We start from the raw sequence: 21,152 nt of genomic DNA on the forward strand, positions 1-21,152 counted from the left end.
ATGCGCTCTGCTCCCGGAATCAGCTTTCCCCAACCCTTCAGATGCGCTTGGACTACAAATCCCATCATCCGCGGCCAGCACGGCTGCGCGGCGTTGGGAACCGCAGCTAGGCCCTCCAGAGAGCTTCCCGGAGTCGCCCCTCCGGGCAGACGCTCCTGTCCCCCGCTGGCCCCGGAGCCTCGGTTCGTGCTCCCGCCCACCGTGTGGGTTGCCTCGGATCGGGCGACGGCTCCGCCCCGCCGCACACGTGTGGCCGGACTAAGATGGCGTCTCCCATGGCGAGCCAGGCTGGGACGGCGCTGCGGGACTTGGCGTTGCTCAGAGCTTCCCTCCTTAGGAGGCGCAGCCCGGTGAGTGCGCCCGGGCAGCTCCCGGCGTCTTCGGCTGGCCCGTGCAGGCGCCAGCGTGCCCTGGGGGAGGATGTGGGCAGCGCACTCGCTTTCTCCCAGTTTGCCTCTGCCTCCACTGCGTGCCGTAGCCTGATCGCAGGTCTACGGTCTCTGCTTGCCCTCAGCCAGCTCCAGGGAGTGCTTAGGTGTCCCGTAGTGCAATCCTTTGCGCCTCTCTTTGGATGCAAGCCGCACTGAATTCAACACTTGTTTCTCGAGAAGGGTATATAAGATCGCCGCCTTATTTAGCCACTGTTCCGTCCTCTTCTTCCTAACAGATGTGCCAGATGTGGTTGCAGAAGTGATAAGGGAAAGGCACGCTGTACACGCTCAAACACATTTTAATGTATCAGTAAAGCTCTAGTAAACTTCTGTCCTCGGGAAACTTTGCTCGGCTACACGAATTTGCGTGCTATCCCGTGCATGCTTACTCGGAAGCAGATCCCACTGACTGAAATGGCAGTTCTTCCGTAGTAAGTGTAGTATGCCTTAATCTTAAAACGCAGTTCCAGCTTTCGGGACAGGTGGCTTGGCAAAATGCCCACGGTGTGGTGCCCACTTTCGGTTGCTATACTGGAATCTAATCCCCGCCGGCCAGTTGGCCGGCCAATCAAACGGTGAGGCCTTCTCGGTCACTTCCTGATCTGAGCAAGCTCTACTAATCGGAGAGGTCCTGCACTCGCCCTCTGAATGGAGGCAGCTGCTTTGCACAGGTTCAGTGCCTCGTGGAGACCGCTGCATGGAGCAGCCTTTCCTTGCTCTCTCCCCCTCCTTCCCTCCCCCCTGGCTGGGATTGCCTGCTCCCCCTGGGACTGCCCAAAGGGAGAAGTAGGGGAGGCACAGCTTGCCCCCTCAGCCTACCCAGAGCTACAGGACAGGGAGCGAGCAGGAGTGTGGCATTCAGCCAGTGCAGCTGCCATTTTCAATGTGCAGACTGCTCCAGGCTGGAGCATTGTTGTGTCATGCAAACCTAGGGTTATATGAGGAGTAAACGTGCTCTTTATTGGAGTTATGGGAGGGTGGTTTAACCCGTGCATAACCTCAGCACAACAAATCTCCCTTCCCAGTAGCGGTTGCATGTTCAAAATGTGCTTGTTGTGCATTAAATTATCAGTAAAGTTGTTCCAGTAAGCTTTTGCCTAGAATCTTACGCTCTGTTCCACTAATTTGAGTGTGATCCTGTACCGTCTGAAGTGCTCTGCTTGTTTTGGGCCAGAGGCAGGGAGCAGGAGGTATTTCTGCTGTGGTTGTCACGAGTATGGACAAAGGAGACCTTGCCTCTCGAGGAGATTCTTGCCAGGCTGCTACTCCTGTGGGGCAGCAGCTGGACAGCATAGACTCCCCTTCCGCAACCTGATGCTCTCCATACGTGTTGGACTACAACTCTTTTTACCCCTGGCCAGTATAGCATAGAGGTGTCTTGGCTGGGGATTATGAGAAGTATGGCCTGACCAATCTCGACGATAGCAGCCTGGAAAGACTGAGGCAGGCCCCGCTGGTCCTGAGCTTCCCTTGTTTTTCTGCAGCTCTTTTTCTGAAAATGGTATCCTCCTCTATATTTAATAATTCTTGTACTCTGCTGGTATGCCTTGACACTAAAGATAAATGTTGTCTTGAGCTTTGGTGTTGTATCTAGTTGGTGAACCACAACCAAGTAATTTGTAGAGCTTTTCAAGTGTTCAAAGCTCATCATCTCTACAGGAATCTTTTAGGGTGGGTGAGTGTCCACCAAGATTCCTGCTTGAAGGTGGGAAAGAGAACTTGCCAACTGCCACTTGGTGAAGTTTTCTTTAATCTGGATAAGCACCCGATTCTTTCCCAAAGGGTATACTTTTAAACATTATTGTTAAAGCCTTGTCTGCTATAGTTCTGATCATCCTTGATCATTTCCAATAGATTACAGGGACTGATGGGATCTGTAGGCAGGCACTTGATAGGGGATGGCATAATGGCCTAACTGCTACTGTTATTGAATCTCACCCGACTTGCTGCCCAAAGGGTATAAAATGTCTCCTAAGTCCCCCTGCCTGCTATTTTGAATATGTTTGTTCCATATCTTTTCCTGCTTTTTACTGCTGGGGTTTTTAATTACATGATTCTCTGCCAGAACCAGGTTCTCCTGTTTTGCTGGAGTTAAAAGTCTTTTATTTAGCTGTTGGTTTACCTCTATGCATACCTGATGACATATGGCAAAATTAAAACATTTAGCAAGATGAAAGAATGCTAAAAACCATGCACCGTCTGGAGTTGCACAAATGCAATTAAATTGACTTTCAGTAATAAGAATATTTCTACTTTAGCTAACATTAATTTTCCTCAGAAAACAACATTTCTGATAGTTACTTTTCTTGCTGTTTTAAATTGTTTTTAAATTTTGTAAGTTAAATTTTTATATTGTTTTCTATTTATGTGTGTTAATTTTTCTGAACCACCCAGACAACTTTAACTCTCTGGCAGTAGTGAAATGAAATAAATCATACTGAAATGGGTCCATATCAGTGGGTTCTTCTTTGTACAGGGGGATCATGGCATCAAGACTGATCTCTACTCATGGGAAGCTTTATCCACTGAGCTAGAATTGTGCCAGCAAGTAGCTGCTTCAGAATGGCTAGAGAGAGTAGTAACTGTATTTACTATATTATAAACACAGTTTCAGTATTATTTATTATAATCATTGCTGTATGACTTTACTGTAGAATAACAAAAGGGTACAATTTTACCTATGTTTAGATACAGAAATGTCCTGCAATTCCCAGCATGCTGACGGGGGAATACTGAAAACTAGAACTTTTTCTGTCTAAACTTGAATAAGAATAAGTGTGCAAGACCATCTACACCAGGGCATTCCAACTTTTCGTACCTTGAGTGCCACATGAGGACTTCTACACAGAACCTGGAGGTTGCTGCGCAATGAATTACATTTCCATATCGTAAATTAAAGTGTATGCAATATATTTATTTAATATACACAAATAATATATTTAATTAACCATTAAACATGGGAGAAAAATTATATGAGGTCTCAGCATTGGCTTTTCTCTGCAGAGGTCACAGGCAGATCCCTCTCCAACCACAGCCCAAGCACAATGACTGCTTCTCCAGGGTGGCCCATCCCTTTCTTCCCTGTTTCTCCTGCCCAGAAGCCCTCCCTGGCCCTCCTTCCTTCTCAGAGTTGGCACACTGAGCCTCTTGGCGTGAGCTGATGGCCTTTCCCCAGCATGCCCCGCACCGCTCCTGGTGAGAGCAGAAAGGCACTCAGCTCCTGAGCGCCCTTTTGCCCATCCTCGAGTGGCACAAGGCATGCTGGGATGAGTTCTCATGAGGACGCCGGTCCTGCCCTCTCTTTCCCCAAGCCTCAGGAAGAGAGCGAGACAGGCCAGCAGCCTTGGGAGAACTCTCCCCAAACAAGCCCGGGCCATTGCTGGGATCTGAACCGGTGGGGGAACAGAGGGGCTCTGCGTGGCAAGAGGGCTGCAGAGCAAGGCCTCGGGGGCTCCCTGTGGCCTGTGGGATGCGTGTTGGGCCACCCCAAGCTAGGCAGTGTGGCAGTGTTGAATAGCATAAGCATGCAGTTCATTCATCATCTTTTGTTTTTAGCGAACTAAAATTTTATGAACCTGGTGTTTGTTACCTAACTGTTTTATGGTAAAGACTTAAACTTATTTTTAAGAAATGAAGGCTGTTCTCAGCAAGAAGTTGCATGCTCTGTTTATTTAATTCACTAGTTTAAAAGACTGATGAGCTACCTTTTAGGCATGCCATGTCCCAAGGTGGCATGCAAGAAAACATAAAACCTCAATAAAAGCAGTGGTGTTCTCCAGTTTAACAGCCACCAAAACTTAAAGCAATTACAAATTTAATACAGCATCCACCAAAGTCTACTGTTATAAAGTTTATTATTATCTTGCAAACATTTATCTCTATTTATTTATACGCACATAATGTAGACATGGTGTGAAATACAAATAATTTGAAATAACCTTTCAAAAATTGAATTTGCATGTTAATGTTGCTGATTGTCTTTTAACTCAAATAGAGAGAAGAGCGAGAGTGCTAACAAAAGTCCACCCTTAATCTTTTCTGTATTATTAATTCATTATTTTATATACTATTAGCATAGGGCTCTTCAGCTGCCCTGCTTTGCAACTGTTGTACTTAATGCACTTTGGCTGTTGGGTGGTGAGAAAATGTAATCAATATATATTCTACTCATGGACAACTGATTAATTACTATGTAAACTGAATATTCAGCCAGAATAGGCAGAAGATAGATCTTGAGAAGTATTAGACTTCAACTTCCAAAAGTTCATGCCATGGTCATTGGTCAGAAATGCTGGTAGGTGAAGTCCCAAACATTTGTAGACTGATTTTCCTTTAAGTTGCAAGCCTATGGCCTCCTGAGGTCCTTTGGCCTTGCAGCTGGATCCAAATGCTGAGCCCTTCTTCCCCTTGCAGCCAGTACAGAAGGAACTGGGGTCACACATTGGATGCAGGCAGCATGAAAAAGGTGTCCTGGGGTAGAGAGCGGCTGGGGCTGGGGCTGGGGCTGGGGCTGGGGCTGGGGCTGGGGCTGGGGCTGATGGCTCATTGTGTATTCAGACAGCACCCTAGCTTTCTTTGCTCCCCCTAGATGAAATGCAGGGAGCAACGTGCTGTGGCAGTGAAGATTCCCACTGCCAGATCTTGTGCCATGCATTAATTGGATCCTCCACCAAAGTTAAATAATTATTGACTCACTAGTTGTGGGCTATATCCACGATTGTAAAAAAATAGAGAAAAAGATCTCAGTTCTAAACACTGCCCCTCCCCTCCCCTCCCTTTCCAATGGCACTTCTCTGCTATCACTTGTAAACTGTATTGCAAGGGTGAGGGAAATGAGGACTTTTGCCAAGCAGCTGTGCAAAACTCCTTTTCCTTCCACATAAATATGCTATATGTTATGGCAGCTTGCAACAAGATTGACTTTTAAAGTGATTGGTACATTTTATAAATCTTGAAGCAGGTTGTTGTTGATCAGCAAGTGAGGTATCTCCGTATCTACCCATCCATCCAAGAAGTTGCCTTTTCTTTTCTGGACAGTGTTTTTCTTTTATAAAAGTCATATATATTTGGTGCATGTGCGGCAACTCAAGTCCATACTCTGACTGTGTAGTGATCTAGGATAAAGTTTGAAACCAAGCAAAATACTCTTAAAGCTACAAACCTATGCAGGTTTAGGCAAAAAATGCCTAGAACTGCCAGCATAACTGACTGGGGCATCCTGGGAGTTGTAGGCTTCTTTCCTCTGTAAGCTTGCATAGGATTGCTCCCTAAATTAAACAGTGTAATATAAAAAGGAACACCCCTTTCAGTATATGCAAGTTTAGAATGCCATGTGTCTTTCTGTACCACTGACCCTCATTCTCTGCGTTAGCTGGGTTGTGTTTGGTGTCACAACAATGTAATGTCTGTCTGGGCGGCTTCCCAGCTCAGTTTTCCCTTAGGCCAGGGATGAAGACCCATAGTTCTGGGAACGAGGCAAATCTGGCTCTCTGGGGTATCCCAGATGGCCACCTCCCCCTTTTCTTTGAGCATCCATATTTTGGTGGTTTCCTGGCTTTTGTGTGCTGCATTCCCAGTTCTGAAAGGTTAAAATGCTTATTTATTGGCACAAAGAGCTTTGAAGGTAAAATACACTGGTGTTTCGGCCTTGTCCTTTTGCCTGTGACTCTGCTCAGCAGTGGAAGGCTGTCCAGAGCATCTTCAAAATGGAATGCAGCCCTCAAGCTGAAAGCAGTTCTGCACTTCTGCTTTATCCCATTCCTTTGATGTGCCCTGGAAAAAGGAGCCACGAACAACAAGAAATTCTTGTGCGCTTTCCCTGTTCAGCTGCACCACGCACAGTCTGCGGAGGTATGTCTAACTAATAAATATTTGAACTGATTAATCTACTAATTAATAGATTGCAGTCTTGTTAGGCTCTTCTTACCTAAGTGTCATTTGGCATAATTGTTGCTAAAATCTTATATAAACATAGCTTTAAAAGAATCTATTTTAGATTTTGAGTGACAAAAGGGCCTTTGAGCAATGCCCTTATCTATTTTCTCTACTAATTAATGAGAACAAAATTAATGTTCATGCTAAATCAACTATAATATTAATATTGTTTTAAAATGAGATTAAAACTATCTTTAATGGGTTTAATGTAGCATTTATTTGTGATTAGTTTTTCATTTGCAAGTTTACTCTCTGAGGTCAATTCCTCATCTTACAATTCAGTCTTAAAGTACTTTTAGTATTGAGAAAGCTTTTTTGCAATTAAAACTGCCACCAACTCTTTTAGTGGAAAGCAGATGATATCAGTGCAGTTTACTAGTACATTAATTAAATAATAAGATGTGAATCAATATGTTGTGCTCTTGCAAATAATGTATTTTTAGGTTTGGTTTTATTGTAAGTTATACAAGATAATTATATACGGTGAAATGAGCCCTAGCGTAACCTGGTATTTGGTAAACATGGAGGTTTACAAACAAGCAGTAGCGATTCAGGCAGCAAAGTAGGTGACCTCAGTATCTCAAGAAATGTTAAAGGGCTAGAAAAGCTACATGAATGGAACCAGACATGCTAGAAGATAAGTAAATGGAAAGATCCCAGAAATGTGCTATGCAAAGTTAATTTGTTGGTCAGATAAGCACTGGGCATATGTCTACATAATCTGGGTTTAGTTTAGCAGGAACCAAAGGGCACTTAGGCATATAGAAAACGGAAGCAACAGAAGCTAGAAGAAGAGTTCTTCAACAAAAGGACTACGTGAAGGAGGTGTGATTTCTGTGTTCTGCCTTAAAATCACTGAGATGCCCTCCAAATATCTCACTTATCTGCCTCTTACTCATCTCACCGCTGGAATGATTTTGAAAAGCTGAACCTCCCCCCTTGTTTTTGATAATGTTCAAATCCCTGATGTCTTGTCAGGCCATTAAGGGAAGTCACTGTTTAAAGCCCAGTGGGACCTGACATGACAGAGTGCTCATTTGCACATACCCTTTAGTAACGAGAAGCTAAAACTGATCCTAAAAGCATTAGTTGGGAGGAAGTGGTGTTGAGTTCCATGTAATGCCCTTCTAAGTATGTATAGGATTACAGCATCGTGATTAAAGTTGAATGTCATTTTAGTGGAAAATACGAGTGTTTCGCTCTCTGCAAGCTTGGTGTACAATATAAGGTTATCTTTTGTTTTACTATGGAAAAGGTTGTCATATACCCAGTTAATACAGGATGGCTAAAACATAGTTGCAGCCTGATGTACATTTATGAGGAATTAGATCCCACTGAGTCTGGGAAAGCTTACTCTCTAATATGTATAAGATTGTAGTCCGGGTTGAGAATTAAGTTCATGTGGTTAGGATTCAGGGTGTTGGTAAAAATTCTAGAGTTTTATGCATAAACTACATTAATTACATTCTGATTTAAGGCTGAAATGCTAAACATGCATAAAGCAGTAAGTTCTGTTGAAATCAGTGAAGCTTCTTATGAGTTAAGATGCTGATAATAAATATGTTTAAGAATGTTTTGTGGCAGGAGATAAGAACAAAGAGAAGTAATGCTGAGGAGTAATTCAGGGATTTAAAAATACTTTAGTACTAGTAATGTAGACTAGATACCATGTGTGTGTCCTTGGCACAGTAAAGAATTTCTAAAACAGGCTTCAGTCTTGCTACTTGCTAACTAGAATTACATAATGTTTAATTGCTGTGATTTTGGAAACCAAAATGCTGCATACCTCCATAATTGGAGCAAATATTCATAAGCAAATGCATAAGCTAGAATTTACACAGGAGTGGGCAACTTGTGGCTTTCCAGATGTTTTGGTCTACAGCTCTCATTAGTACTAGCTGGCATAGCCAATGCAGACAGATAATAGGAGCTTTAGGCCAAACCACCTGGAGGGCTGCACATTGCCTATCCCCAGTTTACTCACAAGTAGATTTTAAATGTTAGCATTTAAACATGATCTTTTTGAATGTGTGTAAAAAAAAGGTGTCACATGTTGAAATTAATGGCAGTATAGAATGACTTGCACTTACAGAAAGCAAGCTAAATCCATGGATTTTTAAAAATCTGCTGGGACTGCAAAATGTGTGGGGTTATTTTATGGAACAAAACATAGGTCAGTTCTGACAAGGTTTTAAATTTGCAAAGGGATGTTATGCTTAGTAAAATAGTAATCCCTTTTTAAAATTTCTGAGTAGGGAGGGAGTGAAGGGAGTAAGAGCTAAGGTTTTAAAATGGATTCCTTTGTTCCCCAAATGTTCCAGAGCTTTTCAAAAGGGGCCTATGCAATTTTAAATGTGTTGATAAAACATTTCAATTAATTCAGTGTCTAATTACTACATTCAAGTGAAAAGACTCTCAAAGGCAACCTCCTTTACTTAGCTGTATCACACACTATGAAACTGTCTAGGCTGTTAATCTTAATTTTCCTTGTTCCCTTTGTATAGCTTCATACCAACTAAAAATTCTGGGTTTTGTGCTATATCTACAACAACAGATATGGAGCTTGTCTTGCCAAGAAAACAAAAAATATTCTCTCTCTCTCTCCCCCCCCCCATGCCTACACACACATACACAACACACACACATTTTGGCAGGAATGATTTTTTTCTTTTATATAGAAGCTACATTAGAAATCCATATCTAGAAATGTTACATTGAAAATTATATGGGCTTTGTATTTCTACAAAATGAAAGAAACTTGGAAGAACTATGGACAGAGCCTTTTATTGTGAACATCTTTTGGTGGTCCTTGTATTTCTTTTTTTTTCTTTTCTTTCTTTTTTTTTTTTTTGGTGTCTTCATTAGTACAATTTCTAATGTAAAACTGCAAAAGGTTATGCTGGGGAGGGGAAGCTTATTAAGCTCTTGTTCACCCTTTTAAGAAAAATCTTCATTGGAGGAGGAGTTTCTTATAGTTTGAGATTGTTGAGAAATCATCATTTGCCAGAGGAGAGACATTCATCATCTGCTTTCCATTCATTGGCAGTCTGATGCTTTTGTGTCAAAATAGAGATTATCCCTAAAGACCTAATTGTAGTATTACTAGCAGTAGCAAGAATGCTTATAGCATGATGTTAGGAAATGAAATTAGGATGGTTTCTGAAAAATTGGAATAGTGGCTCTTGCTGAAAAGCTAACACAATGTAATCCACTGATCAGGAGACAGTCAAGTTGTTCCTTGCAAATCTGATACCCTTTCATTGGGTAAATTAATGCAGGGCCTAGAGACCAACATCCACCTAGAGTGGAGTCCTGTTCTTGGAAGATGCAATATCTAGCAAGGGAAATGATTGAAAAGTGATTCTTTCATGCCTATAGCAGAGCATAAAATATATCCTACAGGGGTATTTTCAAGGACAACAATCCTAAATTATGTACAGAATGTAGGAGGGATACCGTGCAAAAAACTGCATGCATTTATGTTTTTCTTGTTATGGCATTGTTTCCTTGCATATTTCAAGTAGAATATTTGAATAGAAATTATTCCCAAAGAAGGGAATTGTTACTCTCTCACTGTTCATTGGCCATTTCTTAAGTGCTGTGTCTGCAGTGGCCTTTTTGTCGTCTTCCGGTGAAGTTTGGTGACAGGTACATAGCATATGAGTACTGAGTGGGTTTGCACACCTAGCATAAAAGTAGAATGAAGGAAAGAGCAGCCCAAATGAACAGGTGGCAAGCAACATGTGGCCCTCTAGGTGTTTTGACCTACAGCTCCAGTGAACTTGCATCATTTTCTCAGATAGCTAGGACAGGTGAAAGTTGTAGGTCAAAACTTCTGGAAACCACAGGTTGCCAACCTATACATAAACAAACACTGAAACTTTTAGTAGTATTAAAGTATTAAAGAGGACTAATAAGGGAGGACATAATGGAGGTTTATAAAATGGAGAACATCCATAGAAGGAAAACATTTTCTTTCTTCCAGAATTCAGGCCATCCAGTGAAATTGGTTGGTCACTGCTTCAAAAAGACAAAAGGTAATAGTTCTTTACCCAACGTATATGTTATGAATTGGCTACCTGAAACAATAGTGTGATGGCTTGAAAGGGGGATTAGAGAAATTCTTGAGTTGTAAGTGGTTTTCAGCCATCAAGGGTTATCTATAGCCTTCATAGCTCCCTCATGACTTTCAAAATGACCTTAGCCTAACCTCCAATATCCCTGGTTCCTTCATGTATTTAGCATGAAGACTGGTGAGGTTGGTTAAAAAGTTTTCCAAACCAGAAAATATTCTGAAAATGTTTACAGTACTTAATTTTTCTACAGGAAAAGAAATCAGTTTTAGAAGTTCATTCATAAACACTAAATGGATGCCAGTTTCTAATAAAATATCAGGCAAGTTTGGCAGTTTCAAAATTTTAGTTAATGTTTTTCGAGCAACTGACACCAAAAGATATGTAAAATAATCCCTATATGTCTCTAAGTGAAATGGAACAAGTAGGTAGTAGCAATGAAACTGAACATGTCTCCCAACAGGGAGGAAGGGCTGATGACTATTGACATAATGAATGGGCAGGTGACCCAATGTGGAAGCTCTTTTCTGCCCTCATATCTGGAGACCTGAAAATCTGCATTATCTTTATAGGCACTGTCTAGGGGCCATGGGATTGCTCTGTAAGTATGCATTAGTCCACCCCCACCCCCCCACCCCTGCCGATGCTACAGGTTAAATACTTAAAGAGTGATGGGACAATAAAGAACAGGAGCTACCTTTTATAAACCTTGTTATTTACTAATACCATATAAAATAACATGCTACGTTAGATCAGTCTCTAGACCTTTTCTGAGGTCAGTAGAAAATCCTTTAACTGAAAATTTCCCCAGTGCAAATGACCCTATTCCAATGAGCCTAATTTGCATAGGAATATTTTCCAATTCAAAATCTTACGGTGAAGAAGGCCTAAAGTGGTATTCTAAGCACATTTTGGTTTATATGCATAGAATTTCCTCTATGACTGTGGGAGGATGTTAAGCCTTATGAATCACCCTTCATATCTTTGGTACTAAGTGTGGAAAGGCAAGTAGTTGAGTGGGCAGGGATATTGGGGTGGAGGTGGTGCACTTATCATCCCCCCATCATTAATGAATGTGGGTTAATTAATATGGTTCATGTTCATAGGTGATATGGCACCAAATACCAGTTTCTGATGGACAAATGCATGGGAGCAGTTTTTTTTTGCCTTAGGTGCTTCCTGGAAGAATGTAGTTGTTACTGTGGAAAGCAGGATGCTGGGATTAGGTAGGCCTTTGGCCAAATCCAGCAGAGCTCTTAAGTAGCCTTTCCTTTATATCAAGACTTCTGGAGTGCTACAAAAAGTTGATACTGCTGGGCTCTGGTTAACAGTTCAGCCCATGGACATTGTGGAAAGGATTGTGAGGGCATAACTGCCTAGATTTTTAAAATGTGTACATTTTGGTTCCTGGAGCCATCGAAAATTCATTCTGGTAGTTTTTGCAAGCTCTCCTCCACAATCCCCAGTTTTGGGACTTTGGAATGGAGATCAATTCTTTTTAAAACAGATGCTTGGAAGGCATCCCAAACGTCTTGGGATGACAGAATCTTTTCCAGTTTGCTTTGGAGTAGGGAAACATTGGCAGAACTTCTTGGAGCTTGTGTTGCACTGATACAGAGCAGAGCCACTCTTACAGTTCATTATCTTCAGTGTCAAATCCTTCATTCAGTCATCACGCTTGCAAAAGAATGCTGCTTCTCTGTTAGTCACAGATGATTCATATGCCATAGTCTGGTCCCCTGGTGGTTGGTTTCTTGGACATGCAAACTCTACAATTTTCCTGTATCAGCATACTTTGAAGAAAGGCTTTCTAAATGAAAGACTTTGCATTGTGGATTTTCTGCAGAACTTGGGTGACCAAGACAGCATTACGCTGGATTTGCTCCTGGAAGATCCAACCACATTGAATATTGGTATGCCATATTATTGGGGAGTTGCCCAGCATGGAGAGTATATTAGAACACTGGGGCCTTTTTCTCTGCTCCCTCTCTTTCCTCTCAGCATGGTGAACAGCCAGGTTAGGAAAATTTGGGCTCAAGCATAACAGGAAGGCAAAGTTTCATTATGTTGTTTCTTTGTGTGGACCTACTTTTGTGAGAATGCTAACAAAGGAGAAGGTATGGCTTCTTTATTTAGGGCACAACCCTATGTATTTTTGGACAGTAAAAGTGCCACTACTCTGGCTTTTCCAACCAGCATGAATGAGCTCTATCAATTTTCTTTCTAATCACACGTAAGGTAATATCTTAATGGTATGTATTAGCATAATTTTTACAGACTAAATGTATTCCAAGCAGTGTGCAAGGCTAACATCAACAAGACTGATAAAATAGAAACATAGTGTCATAATCACAATATATAAATGATTATAAAAATTCCCGATATGTAAATGTTGCTAAAATAATAAAATCAGGCACTAGCAGCTTTCAGTTTCAGGTTCACTTACAGCTAAGGAAAAGTCCTTGTCCACTGGGAAGCCTTTTACTTCCTGGCAGAAACTAGTCAAGGAGAAAGGGCTTCACTGCTGTGGTTTCCCCCAGTGGTAAACCCATTGGCCAATTTCTGCAATTTCCTTCTTGATAAGGACTTTCTTGGTGAGTTGCAACCAAGAAGGCCCTCTGTGATCAAATGCATGGCACTGCTATGCAATTATCAGACCTAATATGTTTTATTTCTATCGATACATCTGAAGCTCTGTCTGAAGCATATCAGCTCTCATATTTTGTCCTGGAAGGTGGTTTAAAAAATCCATTAAAGCAGTAGTTACATCTACTACTCCCTCATTTCTGAAGGTCAGAGGGTAATTTTGGGACTCTACAGAGTGACAGGTTTAAGGCATTCTGTAAAAGTGCAAAACAGGGCAAACAGCTTAAGAGAAAAGAACCCCCAGATAGCCCATTGAAGACCAAAGTGTGTTCAGGGGTTACAGAATGCTGGTTGTGGGAGTGGACACGGTGTATGAAAAAGCTGTTTAGGAAAGGGACTAACTGGAATAGGTGCACACCACCCTGTAACAACATGTGGCAAGCCCCATGGTTTTTGCCTGGTTTTTGCTTGTGTAAGTTGCTGACTTCAGCTTCTTCCTTTGGGGAGATTTCTTTGAGATCCCTGCTTTATCTTAGCAGTGTTAACTGTGCTGGGTACTGAACTTTACATTCAGTTCTTAATTATTCACCAGAGGTCTTTTCTGGGCCTGTTCCCTGAGCAATTGTGAAAGCAGTTAAAAAGTAGCGTAAATATCTTTCACCTACACATATAGCAAAGTTTAGAATACCTTTATGGGAGTTTTGCCCAATCATATAATCTGCTTTCATCTCTGTATCAAGAGTCCCCAAACTAGAGATAGCATAGACTGACTTTCTGAAAACACAAAGTACATGTGATTTCCAGCTCTTTCTGCCCTAGTTTGCTTAGGCTGAAGTGCAAATAAGCACAATAGGATTTCTAGGGCTTATTTCAAGATGATAGTCTCTCTGGAGAGTGATATTTTATTTATTTACTTGTTATATTTCTGCACTCCCCATCAGCTTAAATGCTACCTGACAAAGATAGGAGTTTTTTGGTTTTGTACCTAGGTTAAAAAATAATGCTTCATATTCTTTAAGTGCCATTCAGTTAACATACTTATTCTAAAACACAGATATACATATAAAAATGCTTTTTAAAGAAAAGCCCTTTGCCAAGAAAAGTGTATACTTAGACACCAGAATCCTGTATATTATGCTTGTTGTGTTCAGAGAAATAAATCATTTGAACACAGACAGTTAGACACAGCCTGCTGGATTTTCTGAAACAAACATTAATCCCACATAAAGCTTTGCTTTTGGCAGTTTCAGAGTTCTGGACTGGCTTATATAAAAGTATTTGCAACTTTCAGAACTTGGTGCTGCATCTTCAAGAGTCACATGCAGAGTTCAGCCTGGTTCCTAGGTCCATTTCTCCAGCTGTATCCGCCCTTTCTCTGGCTTTGCCTGCTTATGACTTTGGCCATGGCAGCTGGCCCAGTGGGCTTCCACTGCAGCCACTGCAGTCCACAGGATAGCCAAATTATTTACCAGTATTGGAGTATTTTTGTAGTGAAAGTGCTGCTCATGAGTTGGCAACTTAAGCTGTCATTACCATCTGTGTGTTGGCTGGAAGGATTGGAAGCTTGATTTCTATTGAGACCTGAAAGTGTGAGTTGAGCTTATAAAATGGACCAAGGGCCACATGGAATCTGGCTCAGCTGTTAGATCCCATCCTTGATCTTGGGCCTAGATAATTTGCCCCCGGTAGTGTTGGCCTGTGGAGTAGCTCAGAATTATAGTGATTTCATTATTGTTCTTGGCCTTGGTGCAACTGGGGGACTTCGGTTTCTTGAATTGTTTGTAGATGGGTGAGATTTACGTTTTTGTGTTTAGGGTGGAAGTTCTGCTTCTGCCTCATATGGGATAGGCTGTCTTTTAGGACTGATTCTAACTAAGATGATATCCTGTGTCTTTACTGGGTTATATTGGACTGTAGGTGGGGGTTTCATAACTGAATGTTCTACCACACCACCCCTCTCAAAAAACTAAAATTAATCCTCAGCATACAAAACTAGCATGTCAGGAGGCAGAAGCTGTGCTAGTTCGGGAGCATTTCTTCCTGATTCCTACTTTAAAGTATGAATTGTGTTTTTGTGTGGCAAGGAGTATTGAGTCATGTGAGTCTCCACCGTACTAAAATGGTGCAGCCCAGTCATTCATTTGTTCTCTCACCCAGAACTAGGATGCGCAATTTCTGTAGTCTGTGTAAATGCTTTAGGGTGCAACCAAGTGTATGTTTGGGCAAGAAAAAATCCTGCAGCCCCCAGCATACAGGGACCAGCACTGCGTCATTAGACTGTAAAGATCTTTAGGTGGTAGTGATTCAGCCCTCCTTCCTCACACTGTAGGGGACTGATTGGCTAGCATGACCAAGAATACCGCCTGACCCAGTCTTTTGACTTGCTGAGATTTTTCTCCCCTTGTGCCAGTTTTGAGGGGGCGTGTTGTCTTTTGGTGTGGGAGAGTCAAGCAAACATATACTACAGTATTTCCAGTTTCGCATTATAGCGGTGATCTAGGAGTATGGGGAAACTAATTTGATTTCTCTTTTATGAATGTTCAGATAGCCTGTCAGCTGATGCTCAAGCTGTTCAAGAGAGAAAAAATACTCGGTGTCATTTGAAAAAATGGGCCAGGTGGCAGCATTAGCTAACTCTAGGCCAGCGGTTCCCAAACTGTGTTCCGTGGAACCCTAGGGTTCTGTGAAAAATCTCAAAAATCAAATTTAAAACAGAGTTTAAAATGAAACCACACAAGGCCAACTATTTGATTGTCAGTTTGCATCCAAACAGCAAACAAGGAAAAGGCATCACGTCATTTGGTTCCTAGGACTCTATTGCACAGGGTTGGGAATATCAAAAGAATACATTTGGGATATTACCATATAATTGCTTTATTCATTCACTATATTTTAAAAGTTTTCTCTTTATTTCCAAACCTAAAACATTATGCAAAACACTGAGGAAATAGGAGGAGATTAAGGAACATTGTGGGTTCACGGTGCTTAGTAAAAATCAGTATAGAGTTAGGGTTCTGTGGGAAAAATCTGTCTTCAGAAAGGTTCGATGACCAAAAAAGTTTGGGAACTGCTGCTCTAGAGTATTGCATCTCTGTGGACATATGTTTTATTATACATGTTCTCATACATTTAGAACAACTGACATTTGGTGGAAATAAGTGGGCCTCTGTATATACTAGACCATGTCTGTTTGGGTCTGATCGGTTGGTGCTTTGCAGCATGTGCTACATCTTCAGTGCTGAAGAATCCTGCCTTGGTGTTTGCAAGTGTACATGTGATTTTCCTGCAGAAGATATAAGAGGCCTTTTGGATTTTTTGTTGTAAAGAAATATTGGGGGAATATTGGAGGTGTGTGCACATAGAAGGTATATATCTGGAGGTTTTACTGTTGAGAGTTGAGTTGGGTATTTTGGTTAAATTTAACTCTGTATTGGGCAGGAGAAACCTGGCTAATCAAGCATTTTATTATTACAAAGACAGTACATTTGCCCTACTTTCTGAAAATTGGGGAAACCAGCTGTAGGTCCTTAGTTTGCAAGTTATGCCAGGCAGTTGAGTACCTTTGCCTGTGCAGACACCTGCTTGAAGTCCCTGGAGGTCTCTTGAGTTAGCTTAATGAGCCAAAATTTTAAAAAACCAATCAACAACCTTGCCTTGCATCTGCTTCCCCTTCCAACCCCCATCTTGCTCAATAGCTTTGACTGCTTGTCACTGAAGAGAGACAGGCAGATGTTCTGTTTAGAACAGAACAGTCTATAAGACTGGGAATTATTAATGCTTAGATATTTTCTACTCCTTTTCTGACTGGAAACACAAGGTAGCTACCTATGTCCACAAGAAATAAAAATTCAGTAGGTCCGGTTTACTAATCATTTTGGAATTTGGAAAAGTATCGTGAGCGTACTCACAAAATGGCTGATGTGGTGGTGGTGAGGACTTGGCCATTCATAAAATGGCTACATGAGGGGCATGGCCAGTCATAAAGTCCTCATTTCTCAAAAGGCAAACTGGTAAGCCTCAACAAAAGTAATTTGCCCAAGAATGTAATTCTGAGGCAAAAGTTGCACCCCAGGTTCAAAGTAGAAAAACAGTTTTTTGAACCCAAATGAAGATGGCACTATAGCTAAACACTTCTCTTGGAAGCATATCAGTTTAGAACATAAGTGCTGGATTAGATGATTTTCTATTGTGGCCAGCATTCTGTTTATGCATTGGCCAGGCTGCTGAACATGCAGGAACTGATATGGAGGCCATGAATGTAACACCTCCTTCCCACCCATTATCCCCAGCAACTGATTTACATAGACATGTTGCTTCTGACACTGGAATGTAACATATAGCCCTCAGAACTGGTACCCATGGGTAGACTTCTCCAGGTATTAGCCCAGTCTTTTTTGAAAGCCATCCAAATGGTGGTCATAACTTCATTTTGTGGAATGGAATTCTATACTTTACTATGTGGTGCTGTGTGAAGAAGTATCTCTTATTTATCTTGACTTTCCCACCAGTCTGCCTCATGAGATTATCCTGAATGAGAGGAATGTAACCATATCCACTTTGTCCACACTGTACATAATTTTGTACATCTCTCTCATCTCTCTTGTTTTCTCTGTAAGCTGAACAGTTCTAAATGTTGTAACCTTTCCTCTTAGTTGCTCTTCCCAGTTCTTTTAACTCAATAATCATCAGGAAGAGATAGGAAGCATATAGGTGCCAACCAGTGTCTGTGGACAACATGGATAACTGTGGGCAGACATGGTTGACCCTGCTATTATGTTGAGCTTGAACTAACATTTACAGAATGGCCTAAATAATAACATTAAAATTGTACTGCACCAAACCATCTCTTAAATTTAAACAATATTCAGTCTCATCATTGAGTTTCCAAGCATATCAGATATTCATGTCAACTGAGAAGTGAGTCTCAACCACTGACGTCCTAATAACTGTGCATTGAATTGCATTTTTTTTCTCAGTTCAGTCCTGTGAATGCTTACCAAGAAACAGTTCCAATGAATTCCATAGGATTTAACCTGGAATTACAGGGCAATGTCCCCTCAGTGGCCTATCCACTAGCTTACGTATATTTGTATTTTATAAGCCTTTAGCAAGGTCACAATTAATTGTGTTTCTTTAAATCTGTGAGTTAAGTTTGCTATTGCTTACAGTTTTTCCTTAATCTGATCTAAAAGTATTTTAAGGCACCCCATGGTACTCCGTGTTGAAATTCACTTATGCCTATAGTTCCCTTTTGGAAGGCTTCTGGTGCTATCTGCAGGGATATCAAAGTTGTATTGTTCTTTATCCTCTTATTTTCCCCTTAGTACAGTATATTTCATAACATTGAACCTAACTCTTATATTTTACTCGGCGATAAACACCATCAGGAGTTTCATCACCTAGTATCAGTCTTTGTCAAATGGCCTCCAGAAATGTGTTACGATTAATATCCAGAATTTGGGCTCATATAAGTAACCCAAAAGCAAAAGTGCAGCACATGGTATTTGTTGGTTTTTTCCTTCCTATGTATTTACTTCTCAGACGGTCTTTTCCACCTTCTCAAAAAGCTAAACAGAAAAGTAGTTCTTTGACTTTTTAAAAAATGGAAATGGAAAAATAGAAAGCCCGAAAGCCAGTGGAGATTTGATCAAGGCCTGTATTGAAGCCCCCATCCCGAGTTAGCCATGCTCCTCATTGGATCATCTCGGACAGGTTTCTCTGTTTGACAGTTTAACCAGCCTCACAAATATGTTGTAAATATAAAAGTTGGAGAGGGAAAAACATGTGTACCACTTTGCACTTCTAGGAAGAACAGGAATGATTGAATTGTTGTTGCGAACTCCGTGCTATTGCTGCTATTGCTTAACTCTGTGTTGTTAATGAGGAACAACCCAGAATTCACAATAGAACAAGAAGCCTTGGCTTTTCTTGCTGGATTGTTCATGATTAACAGCCCATACTTAAACTGTTGCTCAGGATTCGCATAATAGCAGCCCATAATTCGGCAATAACCCAGTATTCAATGACAACCCATACCTGTGTGAGTTGTATAAAAACCAGGCAGACATTGACTAGTTTTGGAGAATCTAATCACATAAGGCATCTGATTTCATGCTGGAAGAGTGAAACTTCCTTTTAGACATATTCTCATCTTACGGAATGTTTTATCTGATAGGCTGAGCTATTTTTAAGTTACCCAAAGAAGAACACCGAAGACTACTGTCACCTTGGGCAAGCATCAGTAGTATGGTGGAAAAGGAACATAGATGGAAAGTGCTGCTTCAAGATGGCACTAGAAAAACAATGCCATCTGTCAGAGCACCAGCAATTCTGAGGAACTGTCGTTGCTCTGGCAAGTGAAGGAGATAACAATGGGGCATTCCAGTTTCTCTCTTGAAAATGGCACAAGACTCACTGCAAAACTGACCAAATGCATGTTAGAGAGTTTTATTGACAGTGAGGGCAGTGAAGGGGGTGTTGCAGCTTCCATTGCATCCTCAAGTAACCACCCAGTGATGCTTTTTGCGGTGGCCCCGAGTTTGTTAACCTCTATTCTGTGAATGGTGGCTTGAACTCATCAGAAGGCTGCTGTGATCTTTTTGCTAAAGGCTGCTGTGGTCTTTTTGAGGATTAAAGCGTTCACCTCCTTGGTGACCAGCGTTGGTTCCAGCATTGTCCTGTGGGATCACTTTCAGTTGATGTGGCCTGAAGCAAAGAGCTTGCAGTGCGGTGTCCCGTTGTGTGTGCCCTTGATTGTGGCCAATTAAAACAAAGTAAAGGGATGTTACGGACTGAGTAGGTCCTGACCATGGTGTATGTTTCTCCTGTTGCTGGGAGGATCTCAACGATGCTTAATTCGGTTGTAAGGTAAGTATATAGTATGAATGGACAATTGCCACAGGTTTCCCCCTCATCTTAATGATTGGTAGTATTTCTGTCGACATATATTGGGGAAGTAAGACTCAATATCTCTTTAAAATATTTGCTCTTCTGGATATCCGTGTACTCTGCTCCTGTTTGTTTTTTGGGGTGGGGAACTGGGTAGAAGCAGGAGGTAGGCGAGGCGTCTTGCTGTTTACAAGCAGAGGGCCAAAGGTTCTGTGCATGCCCTTATCAGCTAAGTGGAGGTTGTACTGACATAATTGTAGCTCCAGCGGCTGTGTACCCCCCCCCCCGCCCCCCGCTTTGCACTGCAGGATGAATATGTGGCTTCATATATAAAGTATCCAAGCAGTTTAAGTTAATAAAGACTAGGCTTTATCTTAAGAGTGTGTAATAGAAAGAATACTGACCTTCAGGATTCAATGGACCTTAAATGATATCCCGCTTTGTCCTAAATTGAATTAGGCTTTTATGACTGAACTGTAAATGAAAGAGTATGTTTGCCAGAAAATGAATGGTTCCTTCTCAGAATATCCCTTCCAGCCGCTTAAATAAAAGCACCCATTTGGATGTTGTGGACTCTGAGTAATTCAGGAATGATAAGCAAGTAGATGATGGTAATAACTGGGGAAGGTGAAAAATGATAAGAGATTATGGTTTGTGTCACCCTCAGGGCCAATCCATGCAACTGCCTGGTGGGGGGAGCATCCCCTCTCCCTCCCTCCCTCTCTCTCCCCCCCCCCCTCTCCTCCCCCCCCCCGATTGGAGAGCATATTATTCAGTAGGTCATCCAAAGTGCTGTGGTCTGAGAGAGTGTGTGCAACCTTTTTTGCTTGTAAGAGATGCCTGAAATATTTTTTTGCTGCAAGACTAGTGCAGCAAGAACCAGGGAAGATAGCCAGTGATTTCAGCTTTTTTTGTATTTGTCTAGTATGCTTTCTGCTTTAGTGGACAGCCTAATGTTGTTTTATTGTGGTTCTGACTGTATGTAAGCCACCCAGAGAGCCTCTGGTTAATTGGGAGGCATGTACATCAAAATAAATAGATAAATAAATAAGCAGAATGTTCTTCTCTGCTCAGTTGATATAGCTGTGTTCAAGTGCTGGGGCTGGGAAAATTTGGGGTAGACTGCTGTAGAAAAACCTGAAATGAGGCCTTTGAAACACTCTGGGCCATATGGGGTTAGTCTTTCACATACCTCTGCACTGCAAACTTGGATCCAATTTTCCAACTCCATTTCTTCTGT

The 21,152-nt window shown here is 41.6% G+C and overlaps 1 protein-coding gene and 1 non-coding gene across 2 annotated transcripts in view; both read left to right on the forward strand.

The window, feature by feature from the left end:
• The first annotated feature begins 236 nt into the window (after positions 1 to 236).
• Positions 237 to 21,152, forward strand: part of SUCLG2 (succinate-CoA ligase GDP-forming subunit beta) — a 239,240-nt gene continuing 218,324 nt past the window's right edge. The window contains exon 1 of the mRNA XM_044451756.1: positions 237 to 350. Coding sequence (XP_044307691.1) covers positions 264 to 350 — 87 coding nt within the window. The 5' untranslated portion in view covers positions 237 to 263. The remainder of the gene's footprint in view (positions 351 to 21,152) is intronic.
• On the forward strand, positions 20,806 to 20,866 carry LOC123034627. The gene has a single exon (XR_006416813.1). It is a non-coding gene; the product is annotated as a U7 small nuclear RNA (small nuclear RNA).

Source organism: Varanus komodoensis, unplaced genomic scaffold (assembly GCF_004798865.1).
Source record: "Varanus komodoensis strain SLA01 unplaced genomic scaffold, ASM479886v1 scaffold6_4, whole genome shotgun sequence".
Lineage (NCBI taxonomy): Eukaryota > Metazoa > Chordata > Lepidosauria > Squamata > Varanidae > Varanus > Varanus komodoensis.